This window comes from Plecotus auritus, assembly GCF_963455305.1.
Source record: "Plecotus auritus genome assembly, chromosome: 3".
Classification (NCBI taxonomy): Eukaryota; Metazoa; Chordata; class Mammalia; order Chiroptera; family Vespertilionidae; genus Plecotus; species Plecotus auritus.
Window position 1 is genome coordinate 39,790,678 of NC_137772.1, and position 24,527 is coordinate 39,815,204.

Sequence of the window (24,527 nt, forward strand, 5' to 3'; positions counted from 1 at the left end):
CCAGCCAGGGTTAGCATTTACTTTGAATTCTGCTCACTTGAGATTGACATGAGAGGTGTCTAGTGCAAAGGACAGAAGTGTTTAGTTTGTGCTGAAAACTAGGTAATTGTACTTTTATTAGTAGGCAAGGAAATTAAGTAACAAATACGAATGACAAAGCCCTGGAGGGGGGATACCCTTTACCTCTGCAAACTTAAGCATCAGCATGAGAGTTACACATAAGTTCCTTTTCAGTTTTTATAAGAGCTATTATTCAGTGGTATACTAATAAAGGTTTAGTGCCATAAGCTCTGAAAAATCTAAGGAACTAGAGAGTAAAGTGTTAAAACATCCCCTTTAAGGTAGTTACATTAAATGAATTAGAGAATACCTGCCATAGGCAAGAGATTGTTTTGCCAGTTGCATTATTTCATAGGAAAATAAAAAATCACCCTGTGTAGGTGGGGAGTCAGAGAGGAGGGTATACTTTACCCTGAAATCCAGAGGAATTGCTGAAGTTTTTTCTAGAAGTAATGAATGCCTACCATGTATTCTACAAAGATATTTGCAAAGATAAACCCCAAGATAACAGTTAAACCTAAATTAAGCATGTAACTACCTGGAGGCTATGGTCCAGTAGATTGAAAGACTGTAAACTCTGACACTTAAAATGTGCCTTTGATCTTATTGTCTTTCATACTGTGGGACAGTAAGAGCCCCAAATATCTTTCTTGCACTCAAACTTATGTGACCAAAGAGGCCTGAACACTTAATTGGTTTAAAGAATAATATTTCTTTTCTCAACTCACCTTGAATAAGTGAAGACTAAGAATTATATCTTCAAAGGGAAAGTACTCTAAATCCAAGATAGTGTTAACATTTTCATTAATAGTCCATACTGTGGTCTACTTTGTGACTAAACTTTGAGGAAGAGTGAGCAGGACTTAAATCTGGCTTTGCCCCACCCTATTTCTGACAACAGGAAGCATCACAAGTAGCTACTTATTGGAATCAACGTTCAGGGTGAAAAGGAAATTCACCAGGAGACCATGGCAAAATCTAATTTTGGTTTTCATCATAAGGGTAGATTGTTGAAGAGGAACATTGCCAACAGACCCATCCAGTAAAAAGAAATATAAAAGTAGGTGCTGTCTAACCAGTTTGGCTTAGTGGATAGAGCGTTGGCCTGCGGACTGAAGGGTCCCAGATTCGATTCCAGTCAAGGGCATGTACCTTGGTTGCGGGCCCATCCCCAGTAGGGGGTGTGCAGGAGGCAGCTAATTGATGTTTCTCTCTCATGGATGTTTGAAACTATCCCTCTCCCTCTCTGTAAAAAAATCAATAAAATATATTGTTTTTAAAAAGTAGGTGCTTTAAGGTTAAAAAAAAAAATTCTCAGACCCATTAGAGACAAGCTCTCATGTCCTACATAACAATGAAGTGTACTACTAATAAAAAATTATTTGGAATTTATCTTAAATTTAAACTAGGTCATATAGCTTTGATTTTTTCTAAATCTGGCAACCTTACATTTTTATTTTCCTGATTACAAAAAAAGCATAAAATATACTATTCCTGGTGGTAATAGAAAATAGTATGTCCAGTCAAATTTGTTCTACATTTGAATTATGGGGCAGTAATAATCTACCTATACTATTTTTAGAACTGTGTTTCTTTTTGTGAAATTAATAGAGGATTATTTAAAATTTTTTAGCCCTAGCTGGTTTTGCTCAGTGGATAGAGTGTTTGCCTCCCAACCAAAAGGTCCCAGGTTCAATTGCAGACAAGCACACGTACCTTGGTTGCAGGCTCCTCCCCAGCACGGACCCTGGTCATGGCATGTGCAGGAGGCAATCAATCCATGTTTCTCTCTGTCTTTCCCTCTCTCTTCCACTCTCTCTAAAAAAATCAATGGAAAAATATCCTCGAGAGAGGATTAACAACAAAAAAAATTTTTAAGTAAAAATTCTATAGCACCACACATCTCATTATTGCTAAAGTAAATTGATATGAACGCAGTTAGATACCCACTATGACACCTCACTTTTTTAAATCACTGCTGCCCTTGATAAGACACAGAAGCACCAGAAATTTTTTTCTGGCAGAGTGCTGCATGTGGTTATGAGGAGGACTTCAGAATGATACATCAATTTACTTCACATATATAAAAGTGTCAGCAATTTTTTTAATTTAAAAAAGCTGTGATGAGTGGATTGGAAGATAATACATTTTGAACTTATAGGACCTTCTAGAGTCCTGGACTTCTCAAAATGACTGGATGCCAATTTTCTTTATTTTCATTTTCTTAGGAGTTACTTTTGAGATCATGCTCATAAAGATTTGACATGGTTTCAGAGAAAGCTTGCACTTCCAGAAAAGGGTAGTTCAGATACCCAGAAGGTAAGAAAAATAGTGGTTGATTTCCTTCTCTCCTATTTTTTCAGTATCACATAAAGATAACATAAAATTATGGAACTTGGATAGTGGGATTACTCTAACACAGTGGTCAGCAAACTCATTAGTCAACAGAGCAAATATCTTCAGTACAATGATTGAAATTTCTTTTGAGAGCCAAATTTTTTAAACTTAAACTTCTTCTAACGCCACTTCTTCAAAACAGACTTGCCGAGGCCGTGGTATTTTGTGGAAGAGCCACATTCAAGGGACCAAAGAGCCGCATGTGGCTCGCGAGCCACAGTTTGCCGACCATGGCTCTAACATTTTATCATCTCCCTTTTTTTAAAAAAAATATATTTTATTGTTATTTTACAGAGAGGAAGGGAGAGGGACAGAGAGCCAGAAACATCGATGAGAGAGAAACATTGATCAGCCGCCTCCTGCACACCCCCCACTGGGGATGTGCCCGCAACCAAGGCACATGCCCTCGACCGGAATCGAACCCAGGACCCCCCAGTCCGCAGGCCGACGCTCTATCCACTGAGCCAAACTGGTTTCGGCTATTATCTCCCTTTTTAACAGTATGTTTTTATTGTTTCTTAGAGAGATGAAAGGAGAAAGGAGAGAGAAACATCAATGTGAGAGGGAAACATTGAACGGTTGCATTCTGCAAGCCTCCCACTGGGTATCAAGCCCACAACCTGGGTATGTGCCCTGACTTGGAATTGAACCAGCGACCTTTCAGTGCACAGGATGATGTTCAACTAACTGAGCCACACCAGCCAGGGCGAAATTATAAAACTCAACACCAAAAACAATTCAATTAAAAAATGAGCAAAAGTGCCAAAACCGGTTTGGCTCAGTGGATAGAGCATCGGCCTGCAGACTGAAGGGTCCCAGGTTCGATTCCAGTCAAGGGCATGTACCTTGGTTGTGGGCACATCCCCAGTGGGAGGTGTGCAGGAGGCAGCTGATCGATGTTTCTAGTTCTCTATCCCTCTCCCTTCCTCTCTGTAAAGTATCAATAAAATATAGTAAAAAAAAATGAGCAAAAGTACCTGAATAGACACTTCTCCAAAGAGGACATACAAATGGCCAACAGACAAATGAAAAGAGACTCAATTTCACTAATCATCTGAGAAATGCAAATTAAAACCACAATGAAATATCACCTCACACCTGTCAGAATGGCTATCAATAAATAACAAATATTGGGGAGGATGTGGAGAAAAAGGAACCCTCGTGCAGATTGGTGCAGCCACTGTGGAAATCAATATGGAGATACTTCAAAAAATTAAAATTGGAACTGCCTTTTTTTCCAGCAATTCCAATTCTGGAAATTTATCCAAAGAAACTGAAACACTAATTCAAAAGAATATCGTCACCCTTATGTTCATTGCAGTATTATTTACAATAGCCAAGATTTGGAAACAGCCAAGTGCCCATCAGTAGATGAGTGGACATTAAAAGCTGTGGTACATTATCATAATGGACTACTACTCAGAGGTAAAAAGGAAATCTTACCCTTTGTGACAGCATGGATGGACCTGGAGAGTATTATGCTAAGTGAAGTAACTCAGGAGAAAGAGAAGTACCATATGATTTCACTTATCTGTGGGATCTCATTAACAAAATCTATTAATAATAAAAGTGTAATATGCTAATTAGACTGGATGACCTTCCGGGCGAAGCCAGGGCTGCGAGGGAAGCCCGGGTCCCAGGTGCCAGAGAGAAGCTGGTGCTGGCAGCCAGGGGAAGGAAGGCCTACTCTTGCACGAATTTTGTGCACCAGGCCTCTAGTAAACTAATAAAATAGAAACAAATTTACAGATATAGAGAACAGACTGACAGATGTCAGAGAGGAGAGGGTTAGGGGAGCTGGGCTGAAAAAGTGAAGGGATTAAACAAAAAAACCCAGGAAGAAATAGACACAGGCAAGAGTGTCATGATTACCAGAGGGGAAGGGGGATGAGGTGAGATAGATGAGGGTTAAGGGGGGATAAATGGTGATGGAAGAATTGACTTGGGGTGGTGAACACACAATATACAAATGATGTATTGTAGAATTATCTGAAACATATAATTTTATTAATGTCATCCCAATAAATCAATAAAATATGCAAATTTGCTTTAAAATATCCTCTTAAAGCCCACGATGTAGAGAAAAGAAAGTTACTAGTAATGGGACCTCCTCCTAAATCTCAAACTTTCAAATGGTTATCTTTCACATTCCCAGGACAAAGGTATATGATGATCATGTTTATTTTCTAAAGGGATAGAAGTCTACCCTTTTAGAAAAGACAGATTGATCAGTTATATAGAATTTTTGTCTTTAAACTTTTATTATAGGAAAATATCCTATATAATAAAAGCCCAGCAACTGAAATGACGAAACCACAACCATGACCAGAGACGAGAATGACCACGGCCCCTTGCCCTGGCAGGCCCCACACCCCAGTGGGGACCCCCACCCCAATCCAGGGCCCCCATCAGGGCAGGCTGGCCAGCCCCCACCCATGCACCGGGCCTCTATTCCTATATAATAAAAGGGTAGTATGCAAATTGACCCTAATGGCGCAACGACCATGGACCAGTCACCGAGGTGCACTGACCACCTCTTGGTCCCTTTCCCTGGCCAGCAGGCTCCAATCGCCTGATGGTGAATGGAGAACTGGGGGTGGGTGGTGGCAGGGGGCAGGGCTGGCTGCAGGCAGCCAGGGAAGATGGCCCTGATCACAGGCCAGGACTAGGGACCATACCTGTGCATGAATTTTGTGCACCAGGCCTCTAATGAATATACACTTTAAGTATGTAGTTTATTATATGGCAACTATAACTCAATAATGCTGTTTAAATAGACAAAAGTATTATGAAAACTCACCCCCATATAAATTTTCATTCAACTCATGGCAAATCTTATTTCATCTAAACATCCACCCACTTCTGTGCTCCTATATAAATTTGAAGACATATCCATTCTTCTATATATTCTGTTCATATCTATATGACACATAACCATATGATCACATCTAAAAAGCATTTTATATACAATTTTTGTATTAATACTAAGTATTAATATATTAAAAATTAAATCAGTTTCCATTTCCAATTTTCTCATGTTATGACATTTTGAGTTTGTTTGAATAAGGACCCAAATAAGGTCCACATCTTTAATTGCTTGATTGGCATGTCCCTTTTTTTTTTTTAGATTTTTTAAAATTAAATTGGGGTGAAATTGGCTAATAAAATTATATAGGTTTAAAGTATACACTTCTGTAATACATAATCTATATATTCAGCACCCCAAATCAAATCTTCAGATTCTCCATCTTGCCTTTCTTTGTTGCAGTTGAGTAGTCTGTTCTGTAGCATTTCTACTTGCTGCATTATGCCCACTAAAATACCAAGGTACCTTTTAATAGTCCCTCTATCTTCTCTTCTTCTTGTAAATTATACATTTTAATGACAGGCTTGGAACCATATAAGCCAAGTCCAGTTTAAACTCCAGCCAAGTTACACTCATGAGGAAAAGTAATGATTATTGTTAAAACCAATGAGTTTTGAGGTAGCTTGGTACACAGAATGGAGACATATGTTAATAACTTTAAAAATCCTACATAAAATGAAAACGATAGAAGATATTTCCAGTTGATATGCATTGTATTCACATTTTGGATATGGCCTGGCACATCAGATTCTAGAAACCATTTGGTTTATGTGACTGGAAATGCAATCGTATCTTAAAAGTCACTAGATGTCACCTAGTGAAAACAGTGACATCTGGCGTTGATAATGGAATTGTGGTTTTCACGTCAGAACCTTGAGAGGATAGAGCTTAAACACATGCTTAATTCTTTGAAATCCTCTCCCCAAAGCAGGGGCAATATGATACTAAAACAATACATTGCCCTAGAAGGGTACAGCCAACTCCCTGCTGTGCAGTAGTTAAGACTGTTTTGCATCATAGATGTTCAGGCTGCACTGACCAGCCTGTCAGGTGGGCCCAGCCCAGCCGTGGCAAACTACGGCCCGCGGGCCGGATCTGGCTGTTCTATCTGGTTCTCCTGCTCTCCCCTCCGCTCCTTTACTTTGAATTTATATTAGTTCACACAAACACTCCATCCATGCTTTTGTTCCGGCCCTCCGGTCCAGTTTAAGAACCCATTGTGGCCCTCGAGTCAAAAAGTTTGCCCACCCCTGGCCCAGCCACTAATTGCACCTGCAGAACCATACCTTTCTTAAAGTGTATATCCAAAACTCTTCCACAAAAAAAAAAAAAAAAAAAAAGCAAATAAAAATCAAAACCTCAAGAATAAAATCAGAAATTTGGGAGCCCTGGAATGATGGTGTTTTGTGCAAAAATAAGTCTTATTTGAAGGATCCTAGAATTTATTGTATCTTGACGTAACTCAGAAAGTAGTACTTCAAAATAAATATATAATCAGGAAGTTTCTTATCTTAAAATTCCATTAAAATTGGTTACTAAGCCGAAACCGGTTTGGCTCAGTGGATAGAGCGTCAGCCTGTGGACTGAAAGGTCCCAGGTTCGATTCCGGTCAAGGGCATGTACCTTGGTTGCGGGCATGTCCCCAGTAGGGGGTGTGCAGGAGGCAGCTGATCGATGTTTCTCTCTCATCGATGTTTCTAACTCTCTATCCCTCTCCCTTCCTCTCTGTAAAAAAATCAATAAAATATATTTAAAAAAAAAAATTGGTTACTAAATTCTTGTGCTTAAAAGAAAAATGTCACCGCAATGGTGGACCATTTCAATGCAGAAGCACCTCTGAAAATTCTCTTCATTAAAGCCATGGGGAAACAGGAAAAAATTATCAAAAGCAACTCTTTCAGAATTCTTGAAATTAACCAAAGGCATGTAGCAACCTGAGGCATGTTTGTGCAATTAAAATGGCTGAATCTGCCGAAACCGGTTTGGCTCAGTGGATAGAGCGTCGGCCTGCGGACTGAAGGGTCCCGGGTTCGATTCCGGTCAAGGGCATGTACCTTGGTTGCGGGAACGTCCCCAGTGGGGGGTGTGCAGGAGGCAGCTGATCGATGTTTCTCTCTCATCGATGTTTCTAGCTCTCTGTCCCTCTCCCTTCCTCTCTGTAAAATATCAATAAAATATATTTAAAAAATAAAAAATAAAAAAAAATAAAATGGCTGAATCTCAGAGCAATTAATTTATTTCGTGATGTTTCAAATTACCCTCTCTCCATTCCATCTCCAGCTCCATGGTAGTCCTGAAAAGCAGCAGCCTGGCAGTCATTGGAGGGAGCCACATAGGGTTGGGAGCTCCTCCAAACTTCCATTTCTAGAGAATTGTCATTATTTAACTTACCTGGTTGTTTTCTAGAATACCCCCAAGTGCAAAGCAGTATTTATTAGACAGGTTTAGTCAGATTCTAGAAAGAATTTGGTTTACATGACTAGAAATGCAGTCCCATCTGAAAAGTCAGATCTCTCTTAGGCCCAGAGGCCTTTTCCAGTGGCTGTCCAGATATAGGCAATTGTGTAATTTTGTGGCTGCCTGAAATGGTGGATAACATTTGGGGCTAATCAAAAAGCTTAAAAGGAAGTTATGTTCATAGGGACTTTGAAAGCTCTGCCGAACTCCTGAGCATCTAGAAGGACATGCACACAGTAGAGCTGTACACATCCTTAGGAAAGACTTGAGAAGGACCCAAACTCTCACCTCTGGTTGACCCAGAAGCTCTGTGCAAGCAGGTGGTACTTACCAGATATGGCAAAACCTAGATAATAAAACAGGTTCTGTAATTAATAATCAATCAGCAGCGTGACCTTATGAAGTAACCTATCTTTTCTGAGCTTCTCAATATTTTTATTGGACTGATGAACCTGTGTTTATGGGGAGACCTGTATGTATGTAGGTGAAAGTGTTTGTGAGGGAACAGGCATGTAGCTGGCCATTGATGGATTTCAGACTCTAGATGGTTCAGAAATTATATGCAGCCGAAACCGGTTTGGCTCAGTGGATAGAGCGTCGGCCTGCGAACTGAAAGGTCCCGGGTTCGATTCCGGTCAAGGGCATGTACCTTGGTTGCGGGCACATCCCCAGTGGGAGGTGTGCAGGAGGCAGCTGATCGATGTTTCTCTCTTATCGATGTTTCTAGCTCTCTATCCCTCTCCCTTCCTCTCTGTGAAATATCAATAAAATATATTAAAAAATAAATAAAAACTAGAAATTATATGCAAAATGTTGGCATGCATATTTCTATTTTTTTTTCATACAAGCTCTAATGTATTAATCAAATAAAGGCATCAATTACCAAAAACCAGTTATGAACAATTAAACAAGATTACTGGTAGACCTTCTATATGTAGTAGTAAATTCTAAGGAAATAAGATTTAAAAATCACACACACACACACACACACACACACACACACACACACACTCTTGCTATAAGTCAGGAGAGGCTTTTAATATTGTCTATGTGTGTCTGTTTATTTTATGGAGAAAGGATGAGAGAAGCAAGTTTAATAGAAAGATAAAATAAGTTAAACATACACAAAATCTAATCACAATAAGATTGGAAACATTCAAATAATTGCAAGCCTATCAGAAACATTATAAATTACCAAGTTAAGTTTTTTGTCTATGGATTTAATATTACTTTTGTTCTAATCTCAAATTTTAATTATGAAAAATTAAGACCAACTTTAAGAAGCTTCAATATTCACGTTTATTATTTATTAAAAAATTAAGGTATCAGTGTATATGGTGTACTGTGATCTTGGTTTTGCACATTTATTCACGTGGTTTACATTATTTCAACTTTAATAAACATACCATATGTGTGTCTTTACAATACCTGATAAAGATTTAGCTATCTGGCACTTATACATGTATTATTGGTTCATTCAGATGCTCTGCACATCAAGAGGATGTTAAAAATGATTGGCCTGAAATTACTCCAAGATGAAGATTTATAGAAGCAGTTCTGCTCCAGCAATTGCCACATTATTTATTTATGCCCCTTTAAATTTCCCCCCTTAATTGAATGAAAAGGTTAAAAAAAAAAAAAAGACAAACCAAAAAAACATCTGAAAGTGAAATTCTGTTACTTTTTAGTCCAATAAATAATTTTAGCTACACTTAATGTAGCTTTTTTAAGGCCTTCATACAATTGAGAAAAATTAAAGTCGAAAATGTTAAAACCCTGTTCTTTTATAAAATAAAAAATAGAATTTTACAGGTTTGCAGTTAAAAGTTACTGTTCAAAACTTATCATGCATGTAGTAGCTGCAACCCAAATGAAAGTCCTTGGTGCTGGAAGTCAGGGCACAGCCCATTGCCAGCAATGTGAGGCATTAAGAACACACCATGATGTCTGTGGTCTAGATTTACATGTATTAAGCCACACGCCAGCAAAGTCTCTGATAAATACACATCATTTTAATAATCAATATTTGATAGCAGATGAAAACATGCATTAGACTAAAAATGCCACAAATTTGTTTTTATGTCCATCCACTATAAAATTTTCTTTTTTAAAATTTAAAGTCTTGGTTCTCAGTTTAGAATACACAATAATCAGGAGGATACATGATGGGGAGCCAGTTTTCAGTAAAAGATGCACAATGGGTCCATCCAAGTAACTTCATCAGCTATAACAAAACACAGTGATATATTATTAAAGAACAGATTTTTAAGTTCAATGTTTAAGGCAAATTCTGCATTAAAAATTTAGTTACAATGTGGTAGTATGTAGAACGCTCCTTCCAGCCAACCTAGCATCAACCCACCCACCTTCCTTTCTACGAACCAAAGTTCCTTACTACCAATTATAAACTTTCCTACCAGCTAACCTACCCTAGTAATTATCATCATCCCAGCCAACCTCCCTTCTTTCCCTCTAACTTTTGTTTTCCTTACCAATTAACTTACTTGCTCCCTTCGTACCAATCTAGTTTCCTTTCATTCATTTTTTTTCGGAGTGCCCACTAGAAGTCAAACTAGGCATTGGGAGAACAACACTGAACAAACTCACTTCCCATTTTTAGAAACTTATGTTCCATTCAGGAAAACCAAATAATAAAACAGCAAGTTAATACATGAATAAATAAGTAAATTATATATATATCAGGTATACAGTAAAAATAAAACTATATAATACAGAGTGACTGGAAAGTTACATCGTCAAGAAAGAGATCTCTTAGGAGGTAACATTTAAGTTGAAACCTGAATGTACTGCGTCAATCTGAGGAAAAGCTTTCTGTACAGCTGGAATAGTTAGGTCCCCTTGTGGACAGGGTATGGCCAAGGATTTTACCCAAGCAGAAAGGAGGCTAGTGTGGCAGAAGCAGAGTGAATAGGGGAAGTGTGATCTGAGATATGGCTAGAAAGGAATGCAGGAGCCAGATTACAAGAGGCCTTATAGGCCACAGTGAGGAGTTTGGATTTTATTCTAAATGTAATGGAGATTCACCAGTAGGTGTCAAAGCCAATATTTCTGGTTGCTAGTTGAAAACCAGGGAAGCAGAGTGGAGGGGAGACAAGTAACAAAACACCCCTAAAATCAATGTCTGGGTGGATCACTGGCTTCACAAATGTACAAGTTTGCAGAGTATAGCCTACATGATGAGACTGGACTTATTAACAATTAATTCCAGAAAGAGTTCTCTTAACCTATCCAGAGATCTGAAGGAGCTAATTTAAAATGTCATACAAGCAAGAGGCAGCTGATCGATGTTTCTGACTATCTATCACTCTTCCTTCCTCTCTGTAAAAAATCAATAAAATATATATTTAAAAAAAAAAAAGTCATACAATTTAAACTAACTGGTAAAGGTATGCAAAAAAGGGTCTAAGAGTAAAGACAACCTATAGTTTAGTAAAAAATTTCTATAGGAACCTACTGGTCAGTTTTACATCCAAAAAATACCTTAAATATAAAAAGCAGACCCTTGACCAAATAACCAACATTCCTCAACCTCCCTTTATCCTTTAGGCATAAACCAATTATGCATCACAAAGACAAGGTCAGGCTATCCTATATAAAAAAAGCCTAATATGCTAAGTGTCCGGTCATCTGGTTGTCTGTTCAACCAATCAAAGCGCAATATAGTAATGATATGCTAAGGCTGCTCAAACGCTATGACATATGACTGACCACCAGGGGGTAGACAGTCAACCTGTTGACCAGTTGCTATGACATGCACTGACCACCAGGGGGCAGACACTCCAACCGGTAAGTTAGCTTGCTGTTGGGGTCCAGCCGATTGGGACTGAGCGAGACAGGCTGGACACACCCTGGAGCCCTCCTGTGGTCCCTCCCCAGCTGGCCAACCTCCCGCATCCCTCCCTGGCCCCGATCATGCACCGTGGGGTCCCTCGGCCTGGCCTGCACCCTCTTGCAATCCAGGACCCCTCAGGGGATGTCAGAGAGCCAGTTTTGGCTCAATCCCGCTCAACACAGGAGTTGCCCCCTGATGGTTGGTGCGCTCCCACAGGGGGGGCACCCCTCAGCCAGAAGCCAGGCTCACGGCTGGCGAGTGCAGTGGTGGTGGAGGGAGCCTCTCCTGCCTCTGCGGCAGTGCTAAGGATGTCCAACTGCTGGCTTAGGCATGCTCCCCACGGGCAGCGGGCCTAAGCCAGCAGCTGGACATCCCCTGAGGGCTCCTGGACTGCAAGAGGGCATAGGCTGGGATGAGGGAACCACCCCCCCTCCCCCGGCCCGAGTGCATAAATTTCATGCACCGGGCCTTTAGTAATAAATATCTGTGGAACTCACTAAGTTTTTATACTTGACAATTAACTTCTGAAAAAAGGACAACCACAGAATTTCACTCAATATAGTACAGTATGTGGTAAAATAACATAATGGCTCCCCTGGCTGGTGTGGCTATTGGTTGGTGAGTTATCCCATACACTGAAAGGTCATGTGTTCGATTCCCAGTCAGGGCACACCCAGATTGTGGGTTTGACCATGGTCAAGAATATACAAGAGGCACCGAATAACATTGCTCTCTCACATTTTTTTTCTCTCCCCTGCCCTTCCTCTCTCTCTAAAATCAATAAAAACATATCCTCAGATGAGGATTCAAAAATTTTATAAGCCCTGGCCTGTGTTTTCCAGTGATTAGAGCAATGGACCATCCAAGGGTCATGGGTTCAATCCCCAGCCCATTAGAGCATGAGCAGGAGGCAACCAATCAATGTGTCTCTCTCACCTCGATGTTTCTCTGTTCCTTCCTTTCTTTCTTTGGCTCCCCCCTCCCTTCCACTCTCTCTAACATCAATGGAAAAAATATCATTGAGTGTGGATTAATAAAAATAATAATAATAAAATAACATAATGGCCTATCATCTCAAATGAAGAATAAAATCAAATATAAAACTCTAAAAATTCAACCATTTTAGAATTAAGCCACTATGTATTTAAAGAAATTATTTCCTTCATAAAGGAAAACTTGGTCTTCTATCTGTACAAAATTCATAATGCATTGTGTGTATATTAAAAACACCTAAAGCTAAATACAGGTTTTCTGGACAGGAGTAAAAATGCTTTAAAATTTTAAATAGCTTCTGACTTCCTCTTTATGTATTTATTTTATTGTTCAAATTACATTGATTAAATATTATTCATGATAAAGTCATTATTGTTATATCACTACCATGAGGCTATCTTGTCACTATGCAGTATTGAAGTGACCCTTATGGTGACAACTGAAATATCACTTACTTGAATACAATTTTTCCAGTTTTCTTTTGTTGGTTTTTCTTCCACAAGTTTAGTTGCAAATTTAAGGCCTCTCCCATACATTTTATTTACTAATGCATGCTTGTATGCAAATGTCAAAACCTGTAATGTAAAGTAAGATAAAGCTTATCTAGGAAACATTTAATATTTTAAGGCATATAGCTTTAATAATGAAAAATTAAGGCTTTTACAGAAGCATAGCTTTTAAAATGAAAATGTTATATCAAGTAAATTTCAAAAATTTTTTAGAAGAACAATGTCGCCCTGGCTGGTTTTGCTCAGTGGATAGAGCGTTGGCCTGTGGACTGAAGGGTCTTGGGTTTGATTCTGGTCAAGGGCACATGTCTGGGTTGTGGACTCGATCCCCAGTGGGGGGGCGTGCAGGAGGCAGCCAATCAGTGATTCTCTCTCATCACTGATGTTTCTCTCTCTCTCTCCCTCTCCCTTTCTCTCTGAAATCAGTGATAATATATTAAAAATATAATAATAAAAATAAAAATACAATGTCTTCAAAAGAGGTGAGTATCCCACAGAACAGGTAATTTATCTTTTTTTTTTTAAATATATATTTTATTGATTTTTTACAGAGAGGAAGGAAGAGGGATAGAGAGTTAGAAATATCGATGAGAGAGAAACATCGATCAGCTGCCTCTTGCACACCTCCTACTGGGGATGTGCCCGCAACCAAGTTATGTGCCCTTGACCGGAATCGAACCTGGGACCTTTCAGTCTGCAGGCTGACGCTCTATCCACTGAGCCAAACCGGTTTTGGCAAGGTAATTTATCTTAAGGAAGAAACTTTTTATAATAAATTCACTAGCCTTTGAAATCCATACCAAAATACCTCTTCATGAAAAAGAAAGCAGGGCTAACCTAAATGATTGCAAAAATGCAAATTATGACAGAAGTACAAAAGTACAGTTATTATAAATTATCAAAATTATAAAAGAGGATAAAAGAAAAGTATTAATTATATAAACTTTCCACTATATACGTTTATACAAGTTTTGTACCTTTAACTATCATATCTGTCAAATATACTTGTAACCATTTATTTACTTCTTTGGTCTCTACTTTTAGAATGTGAGAACACTGTCAAATAAAGAAATCCTGTTGCATTTATTTGTATTCTAGAGCCAAGTAAAATGTTAAACAATTGTTTAACTCTGAATGTAAATAGCCAGGTAATATAAAGCATGGCCCCTAATACAGTAGTATTACAGAAAAAATAGAATTATTTATAACAATTTTATTATGATGTTCATCAACTTTCTGTTGGACCCATAGCTTATTTGTCTTCTTCCAGCAGCAATCTTTTTTCAGTGTTTGGCATAAAGTAGACATGCAACATGTCCTCCTGTGTACTTAATACTCATTCATAAAAGCCTATGGTAGGTAGTGTCATTCACTATCCTCATTCAACACCAGAATAAGATCACACAGATAAAAGTAGAAGAAGCAGGATTCAAACTCCAGGGGTCTGATTTCAATCCAAATTCTTTTTTTTTTAAATATATTTTTATTGATTTCAGAGAGGAAAGGAGAAAGATAGAAACATCAAAGATGAGAGAGAATCACTGATCGGCTGCCTCCTGCACGCCCCACTGGGGATCAAGCCCACAACCTGGGCATGTGCTATAACCGGGAATTGAACCATAACTTCCTGGTTCATAGGTCGGCCCTCAACCACTGAGCCACGCTGGCCGGGCTCAGATGCAAATTCTTAACCTCTGGCGCAGTTTCCTGAATATAACTGAGTTCCTCCTACATATGCACTACTGTGCTGTGGGGGAAAACCTGAAGCATACAGGAAGAATTTTTCCCCTACTTCCAACAGTCTTTCCTAAGAAATTACCATAGTTCATCTTAAAAATAAGCATCTGTCTACTAAAACAAAACAATTTTTGTGCTAAGTAAGAATTCCAGTGATTTTATTTTATTTTTTTATCTCCAGAGGAAAGAAAGGTTGACAAAAAATTGTAGTTACATAATCTCGTAAGAGTTATAGTAGAGCTAAAAGGACTTAAAAACATTTTTATAACCAAAACCCAAACATTTGTCAATGTTATTTTTACTAAACTGGGTTTTAAAACTGATCGGCCAAAAATCAAGATGATAATTATTTAGAAGTTTCAGAGTTTTGAGAAAAATAATATCTAAATTAACCAGGATACCACCCCACTCCCCAATCCCTGACAAATTAGCACATAAATACAGGGTGTCCCAAAAAATGTATACATACTTTAACAGCTGATAGTTCAACTTTGAAAATGAAATGTTTTTTAATAAATACCGCCTTTATAATTATACAAAGTGTGTATGTACATTTTTTGGGACACCCTCTACATGTGGGAAGGCATGAAGACACTTTCTAGAAGATACTGTTAATTTTAGCTTCATACATAACTAGCTAGATTAACCAAGAGAATACTACATACATTCTCAAACTGTTTTATAAATTACTGCTGAATAGCCACTTTGCAGACAGGTAAAATAACGGTAAAAACTGTTTTAAAACAGATATGACAAATAGGTAGTGCTAAACACGTCTTCTTCAGAGCCAAGCTTAGACTCACTACATTTATTCTCTTCTTCTTCTGGCCAGTAACTGGGAAACCGTAACCAGTAGGCAATGGGACACAAGATAAATCTGTGACCAAAAACTGCACAAAAAAGAAGCAGAAAGGTTACCTTATTGTCAAAAAGATCAGTCCATTTTGTAGTTTCCCAAAAAGTTTCCGTCAGAGAATCCAAAGTACTTTCTCCTTCTTCTTCTCTTCCTTCCGCATCACTTGAAACAGCCCCATCTTGATCCTGTGCTTGAAGAAGATGGTCAGCCAGGGCACATCCTTTTCTACACAGGGCATCTACGAGGGTGGATTTTTGTTTGTCCATGTCACTGCACACCAAATCAAAATACATTTCACAGATAAGTAAAATTTCTTTAAAAGTACAGCCTTATCTGAATTAAACTCATGCATTCTTTTGCTTAATATTTACAATGCAGAGATGTTATTAAGTAACTATGTATATACATTTCTATTGTACATCAAATAAAATTTCTAATAAACATCCAATGAGCCACTATTTTTACACAGGTTAAATGGGTTAGAACAGCTAGACTTGGTTGAAAAATAATGCCATCAGAAAACAAATATAATGCTTACTCTGAATGTGCCAGGAACTCTTTTACCATTTTATACTCAAAACAATTCTATGAGTAAGATACTATTAATTACCCCCATTTTGCAAAGGGGAAAATTGAGACGAAAAGAGATTAAGCATTTGTTCAAGGTCCTATAATTAGAAAGAGGCAGATCCAGGATTCCAAGCTACTTAATCTTTTTCTGGATTACTCTTTTTTTTTTAATATATATGTTTTATTGATTTTTACAGAGAGGAAAGGAGAGGGATAGAGAGTTAGAAACATCGATCAGCTGCCTCCTGCACACCTCCTACTGGGGTTGTGCCCGCAACCAAGGTACATGCCCTTGACTGGAATCAAACCCGGGACCTTTCAGTCCGCAGGCTGACGCTCTATCCACTGAGCCAAACCAGTTTCGGCTGGAATCCCTACTCTTAATCACTAAGGTAAACTGCCTTGCTCCAGGGCAGGTATCTTTATCTTCTGATGTAATAAATCTCTACCAGGATTGCATCTAATGGTAAAGAAAGCAAACTGCTTTTCTTCTGCTTCATCTTAAAATGATTAAAGAAAATTATTACAAAGTGTCTAAGGAGGGAGTATCTAAATCTTGACAACTCATTAGTTATAAGGATATAACAATTACCAAGAAATAAAAATATTCTCAATAATATCAATCCCATTTTTAAAAAGGTAACTAAGAAATGAGATGCAAGAAAGATTATTTACTGGTTAGGTACTTTTTTATAGTAGCTGCATCGGGCCTGGGGTCAGTCTTCATAGCAATATAAACTGCTAGGGCCGTTTGATCTATATGAGAAATAACAGCATTTGCAGCTTCAACAATTTCATTAAGTCTTTTCATTCGTTCCTGGAGAGGAAAAAAAGGAATAAGGAAGAAAAAAAAAAAAGATGTATCAATGAGTATATTTAAGCATTTTCATGTCTGTTGTCTCAACTCCAGTGTGAGGGGACTATACAGTCCACTTACAGCCCTCCTACCGAGATCTTTGTAACTGTCAGCATCTCTTCAAAAGCTGAGCTTAGACAAGAAAATACCCAATTTACGCTCCCCACTGGCCTTAAATGGTGAGAGTAAGCAAAAGATAAATTTCATAAAAATGTAAAGTGTTTTCTATAAAGGCAATTCCTTTTCTGGGTATCTTAAGAAAATACTTTAGAGATTGGCTATTTACTTCAGTCCCATGCCACCTGCCACATAAAAACAGAAGTAAAAAAAGCACTAGCTGATGAAACAAGTCTACGATTATTCATGGTGTTCTCAGCAATCTGCTTCTCTCCTGTTCAAGTCTTTTAGAGGTCTCCTTTCAACACTTTCTAATTCACTCTAAACTCTTGATAATTTTTAAATGATTATGGCTAGCTTATTCCTACTACCATGATTACTAATGAGAGCTGGCCATGTTAATAAAGTATGAAATTATAGCTATTTCTTAAAAGCAAGAACTGTAAACAAACTTAATGCAAAGTAAGGGGTGCTTCTTTTGCTGAAGATACTAGTATTTGCAGCAGGCTAGGACCACTGCCTTCTGTTCCTTGCCCTCTAAGTTAATGCCAGAAAAGCAATCCTTAGAGTATCTTTACTACTACTACTCCCAGTGACCAAAGAGCAAGAATCCTAAACTTATAGTAATGGCCAGGTTCTTTACTTAGCTTAAATGAAAACAGCTTAATGGAACAGTCAACTTGAGGAAACACATTTTCAGTCAGCAAGAATAGAAGATAAATATGTTTGTCTTTTAATTCAAAACACAAACCTTATTTAATATTACAAACAAAATAAGATACTCATATTAAAAATGAACAGGCCCAACCTTTTCAGCATCCAACTGATGAAGTCGTGCAACATATAGAGGAAGATAATTAGGATATGTTTCTTTCAATTCATTATAAATGTCACTAGAATCCAGCCTATATAAGAAAGAAAGAAAAATCATGATTTCATTTCTTTTAGAAAGAAAATTTCCATATTTCCTATTTTTTAACATTGTTTTAAAGTTCCAGTCAATAACATAAGGCTTCAATTTGAAATATAAGTACACCTAATGTACTTATCATTATTTGCAGGTGGTATAAATATGCTTACCTAGAAAATCAATGAAATAAAAAATGAAAATTATTTCAATTAAGAGTTCAATAGGATGGAAGATAAAAATAAGCATCGACAGCTTTCCTAAATAGAGGAAAAAGCCTGACCAGGGTGGCTCAATGGTTGAGCATCGACCTGTGAACAAGGGGGTTGCAGTTCTATTCCCGTCAGGGCACATGCCTGGGTTGTGGGCTCAGTCCCAGTGGGGGGCATGCGGCAGGCAGCTGGTCAATGATTCTCTCTCATCGTTGATGTTTCTGTCTCTCTCTCCCTCTCCCTTCCTCTCTGAAATCAATAAAAATATATTTAAAAAATATTAATGACAAATGACAACACCAACAATATTAAAAAAAAACACAACGGAGGGAAAAAACATTCACAAATAGCAAGAAAAAATAAAGATCTAGAAATGTCCGAGATCCAGAAGAAAAATTTAACTTTTTGTGAAAAATCTAAATTCTTGATTGAATAAAGAGACTTTCCATGTTCCCAGATGGGGAAATTGAATAAAACTAGGCCAGTTCTTCCTGATTACATGGTGTGGGAAGGAGTAGCCTGTAGTCTTCTTGGTTTGACTTGCCTGAAATGGAACCACTGCATCCTGAGCTGGGGTGAGGTGACTGAGGCCTCAGCAGTGCCACACCCAAGGCAGAAAAGTAGCAGCTGAGCAGAAAAAAAAGAGTCCCCACTTCTTGACACCCTGAAAATTAGACTCCACAATAGGCAGCTGGGCTGTATGAGAAATGCCAAATTCCTGCTCCTCCCAGGAAGAAATTCCTGTGACCTGGAGCTGAGGAGAACCAGCCTGGCATAAAATGTCTGCATCACTATCATGCCAGAAGTCAATCTCACTTTTGAATGATTTACATTATATTTTTAACTGTTTATAACATCCTACAATCAGACTAACCTAAAGACTTTGATTTCTGATAGATACAACCTAGTTTTAAATGGAAAGGTACTTTTGAATATGGACTGACATTATAATGGGAATCATTTTCATAATCTGATGTCTGTTCTCTGTAAGACCTCATGACTGCAGGGATACACACATAACCAGCTATGAGGACTCCCATAGAAAATCAGTGGTAAAAGAAATACTGCATATCACAAATGGAAAAAGCAATCAATTTTACTATATAGAATACATTCCTATATAAAACGTAAGCTAAAAGTCAAATGATAAGCTGGGGAAAAATTCTGTGACAAGTACAACAGAGCATTAATATATTCTATGTTAAAAGAAAAATCTGATGTGCCAATAGAAAAATAGGCAAAGAACATGGTTCAACTGACAGAAACTATACAAAGAATGAACTAATAACATTTAAAAAGCTCAAATTTAACAACTACTAAAGAAATGCAATAATGGCTTTTTCTCTTTGCACCCTATAGTAGCAAGGCTTTATTTTTAATTACACAGCTCACCACTGGCAAAGGTACAAGGAGCCCCATCATATAGTGGATGAATTATACGTTGTTATATTCTCTACAAAGCAATTTGGCAAAACCTAAGATGATTTTAAAAATTAATTTCTAATTCAGTAATTATACTTTAAGATGCTATCTGATGGAAATTTAAAAATAAATCTATATGTATAAAAATATCCATCACAGCCCTGGCACTGTTGCTCAATGGTCAGGGCATCAGCCTAGGCATTGAAGGGTCATGGGTTCAATTCCCAGTCAAGGGTGCATACTTGGGTTGCAGGCTCTATCCTTAGCCCGTTGGAGCAGGTGTGGGAGACAACCAATCTATGTGTCTCTCTGACATCAATCTTTCTCTCTCCCCCTCTCCCTTCCACTCTCTCTAAAAATCAATCAATGGAAAAACTATCCTCAGGTGAGAATCAACAAAAAAACCCAACCAACCAACAACAACAAAAATCACAGTATTACAAAGAAAAACTATAAATATATGTGTCAAGTATTTAAATAGGTTATATTTCATCTATAAGACTATATACTACATTGTTACTAAAAATGGTATTTTAGAGTGACCTCAGAGGATTGTTGGTTTCAACAAACTGAACTGCTAAAACTCAACTAAGAATTCCCTGCTCGATGCAAAAACATGCCTGCAAGAACCACGCATTGAAACATCTAAAGGTGGGCAAATGGGAGTGAATGGAGGAGGCGAGAAGGAAGAAAAGCTGAGATGAGCCACGGACATAGCCTGCAACCAGCAGCTCATACTGAGGTTCAGCCTAGAGAGAGGAGCAACTGGGTTGTGGCTGGTGCCCCCTTCCACCAGGAGGAGGAAAGAGTTTCAGTGGGTATTCCTGCAGGAGTGTGCAGCATGAGCTGCGGCTGAGCCAAGAGACCTGGCTAAAGCATAGTACAAGGGTCGGCGTTCAAGACAGAAAAACAAAGCTATAGAGCCCTACAGCCTGGTAGCCTCCCAGAGCTCGCCTCCCTTAACCTTTGGTCCCATGTTGGGGAGCATATTATCTACAAACCCAAGAACTGATATTACAGAATCACTTTAACCTACTCAAAAATAATACCAAGACCTCTTCCTTTTAATCTGCTAGAGAAGTGCCACTCACACAGATGCCTAGACAAAGAAGGAATCCATCAAATACCATGAATAACCAAGGCAGGGAGGCAGCTTAGAGAGAAAGTGGAAAAACCACCAAAACAAACAAACTTAAAGACATGGAAATATGTGATACAAATGACAGAAAATTCAAGATTGCAGTTCTGAAAAAACTGAATGAGATGCAAGAAAATACAATCAGGCAGTTAAATGAACTCAGAAAACAAATCAAGGAACAAAACAAGTACTTTACCAAAGAGATTGACACTTTAAAAAAGAACCAAATAGAAATTCTTGAGATGAATAACTTTAAAAGAGATCAAGAATTGCCCTAACCGGTTTGGCTCAGTGGATAGAGCGTCGGCCTGCGGACTGAAGGGTCCTGGGTTCGATTCCGGTCAAGGGCATGTACCTGGGTTGCGGGCACATCCCCAGTGGGGGGCGTGCAGGAGGCAGCTGATCGATGTCTCTCTCTCATCGATGTTTCTAGCTCTCTGTCCCTCTCTCTTCCTCTCTGTGAAAAATCAATAAAATATATTAAAAAAAAAAAAAAAAAGAGATCAAGAATGAACTAGCGAGCATAGAAAATAGAGCCAACCAGATGGAGGAAAGGATTAGTGATACTGAAGATAGAAATCAAGAAATGACACAGAAGAAAAAAGAGAGACTCGAGCCTAAAAACAAAAGAAGAAACAAACACGATGACAACTATCTGGACTCCATCAGAAAGAACAGTATCAGAATAATAGGCATACCAAGAGAAGAGAGAAAATTTACTCAAATAGTTATGAGAACTTCCCAAACCTATGGAAAGAATTAGATCCTCGAATCCAAGAAGCAAACAGAACACCTAATAACCTCAATCTAAAAATGCCTTTTCCAAGGCACACTGTATTAAGACTGTCAAAAATTAATGACAAAGAAAAAATTCTCAAGACAGCCAGGGAAAAAGAAAGTAATCTATAAAGGAAAGCCCATTAGCTTATCATTAGACTCCTCAGCAGAAACTCTATAAGCTAGAAGAGAGTGGAACCAAATATTCAAACTACTGAAAAGGAGAAATTACCAGCCAAGAATAACATATCCAGCAAGGTTAACCTTTAGATATGAAAAGAAAAAAAAATGACTTTTCTAAACATACAGAAACCGAGGGAATTTATCACCAGGAGACCTCTATTATAGGAAATACTCAAGGGAATTATTCTACCTGAAACAAAAAAAAAACAAAACAAAAAGTCACAAGTAATATCACCAACAAACTTACAGCATAAACAGGGATAATTTGTGACAACAAAAACATAAAAGGGTAGGAGGGTAAAGATCGGAATTTGCAAAGGAGGATGGAGAGCAGATTCATTCAAAACAAAAAGGACTATTATATACACATATATAATTTTCGTTTTCATAAATATCATAATATTCACACAAAAACCCAAACTGAGACACAGAATTTAAAAAGAGGAAAGAAGTATGGAATATCATGAAACAAAAACAACAGAGAGAAACACGAAGGAAAAGAAACCACAGAGATACAGAACTACCAGAAAACAAAAGATTAAATGGCTAAAAGAAAACTATGGACCAATATCACTGAATACAGATGCAAAAATCCTAAACAAAATACTAGCAAATTGAATAAAGAAATAATACATCACAATTACATGGGGTTCATTCCAGGGACACAAGGATGGTTTAGCATACCCAAATTGATCAATATAATATACCACATTAAGAAAACAAAGGATAAAAATCATATGATCTTATTAATACACTAGAGGCCCAGTGCACGGGGGTCCCTCGGCCTGGCCTGTGGGTATTGGGCTGAAACTGGCTCTCTGACATCCCCTGAGGGGTCCCTGGGGCAGTTCTTAGGTGACACACCCTGGAATCAGGCTCCCTCCTCTCTGGTTCCCAGTACATCACCCGAGAACCGCAGCTGCCAAGTCACTGCAGCTCGGCAGCTCCTGCGTTGAGCGTCTGCCCCGTGGTGGTCAGTGTGCATCATAGCTACCAGTCGACCGGTTGCTTAGGATTTTATATATACAGATATAAAAAAAGGATTGGATAAGACACAATATCATTATGATTAAAACACTCAATAAAATAGGTATAGAAGGAAAGTACCTCAATATACTAAAGGCCATATATGACAAACCCTCAGCCAATATGATACTCAGCGGTAAAAAACTGAAAGCTTTTCCTCTAAAATCAAGAACAAGATAAGGATGTCCACTCTCACCATTCTTATTCAACATAGTTCTGGAAGTCCTAGCTAGAGTAATCATGGAAGAGGAAGAAAGAAAGGGCATCCAAATTGGGAAGAAAGAAGAAAAAGTGTCACTTTATGTAGATGACATGATTCAATATATAGAAAGACCTAAAGACTATTAGCAATATAAATAAACACAGTTAAGTTGCAGGATACACAATCAATGCACAAAAATCCACTGCTTTCCTATATACTTACAATGAAACTTCAGAAAAAGAAATGGAAAAGATAATTCCTTTTGCAATTGCAGCAAAAAGAATAAAATACCTAGGAATAAACTTAACAAAGGATGTGAAGGACCTATACACTGAAAACTATAAAGCATTATTAAAAGAGATTGAAGAAGCCACAATAAAATGGAAAGATATTCCGTATTCAAAGATGGGAAGAATCAACATATTTTAAATGGCCATATTACCTAAAGCAATATAGAGATTTAATGTAAATCCATCAAAATCCCAATGTCATTTTTTACAGAAATAGAACAAAAAAATCACCAGATTTGTATGGAACTACAAAAGACCCAGAATAGCCAAAGCAATCCTGAGGAAAAAAAAATTAAGGCAGAGGAATCACACTACCTGATTAAAAGTTATGCTACAGAGCTATGGTAATCAAAAAAGCATATTATTGACATAAAAACAGACACACAAACCAATGGAATAGAACTGAGAGCCCGGAAAAAAAACAGATGTACATGGGCAAATAATTTTTGACAAAGGAGCCAAAAACACACAATGGAGAAAAGAAAGCCTTCTTCAATTAATGGTGCTGGGAAAATTGGAAAGCCCTGTGCAAAAGAATGAAGCTAGATTACAGTGTGTCCCCATGTACAAAAATTAATTAAAAATGGATCAAAGATCTGCCTGGTTGGTGTGGCTCCGTGGTTAAGCACTGACCTTGAACTAGGAGGTCACAGTTTGATTCCCAGTCAGGACACATGCCTGGGTTGCAGGCTCGATCCCCAGTAGGGGGCTTGCAAGAGGCAGCTGATAAATGATTCTCTCTCATCATCGATGTTTCTCTCTCTGAAATCAATATATATGTACGTACACACACACACACACACACACACACACACACACACACACACACACACACTAGTGGTCTGGTGCACGAAATTTGTGCACATGAAAAGGGAATTAGAGGAAATAGTTTAATATTGCTATTTGCCCTTTCTCTATAATAGAAGTGTCAGAGATGAAAGAAAATTAGTAAAATGTGTATGAAAATCCTCCCCCTGTCAGAGTCTTAGGCGCGCCATGGGACCCAGAGTCAAGTCCCCACGCATGTCTCGAAATCGTGCGAGACCCAGACCCAGACAGACCCACCCACATTGGGCGAGATCCAGACCTGGCTGGCCCC

General features: G+C 38.2%; 1 protein-coding gene across 3 annotated transcripts in view; it reads right to left on the bottom strand.

The window, feature by feature from the left end:
• Nucleotides 1-8,821: 8,821 nt before the first annotated feature.
• TPP2 (tripeptidyl peptidase 2) overlaps nucleotides 8,822-24,527 on the bottom strand; it is a 101,811-nt gene continuing 86,105 nt past the window's right edge. The window contains exons 25-29 of one of the 3 annotated variants that reach the window (XM_080659121.1): nucleotides 18,080-18,176; nucleotides 16,985-17,115; nucleotides 15,791-15,998; nucleotides 13,082-13,201; nucleotides 8,822-10,004 (exon numbers count right to left, since the gene is read on the bottom strand). In XM_080659121.1, coding sequence (XP_080515247.1) covers nucleotides 9,915-10,004; nucleotides 13,082-13,201; nucleotides 15,791-15,998; nucleotides 16,985-17,115; nucleotides 18,080-18,176 — 646 coding nt within the window. In that variant the 3' untranslated portion in view covers nucleotides 8,822-9,914. Of the gene's footprint in view, nucleotides 10,005-13,081; nucleotides 13,202-15,790; nucleotides 15,999-16,973; nucleotides 17,116-18,079; nucleotides 18,177-24,527 lie in introns of all 3 variants that reach the window. The other 2 variants (XR_013960078.1, XM_080659122.1) reach the window with 2 other exon arrangements.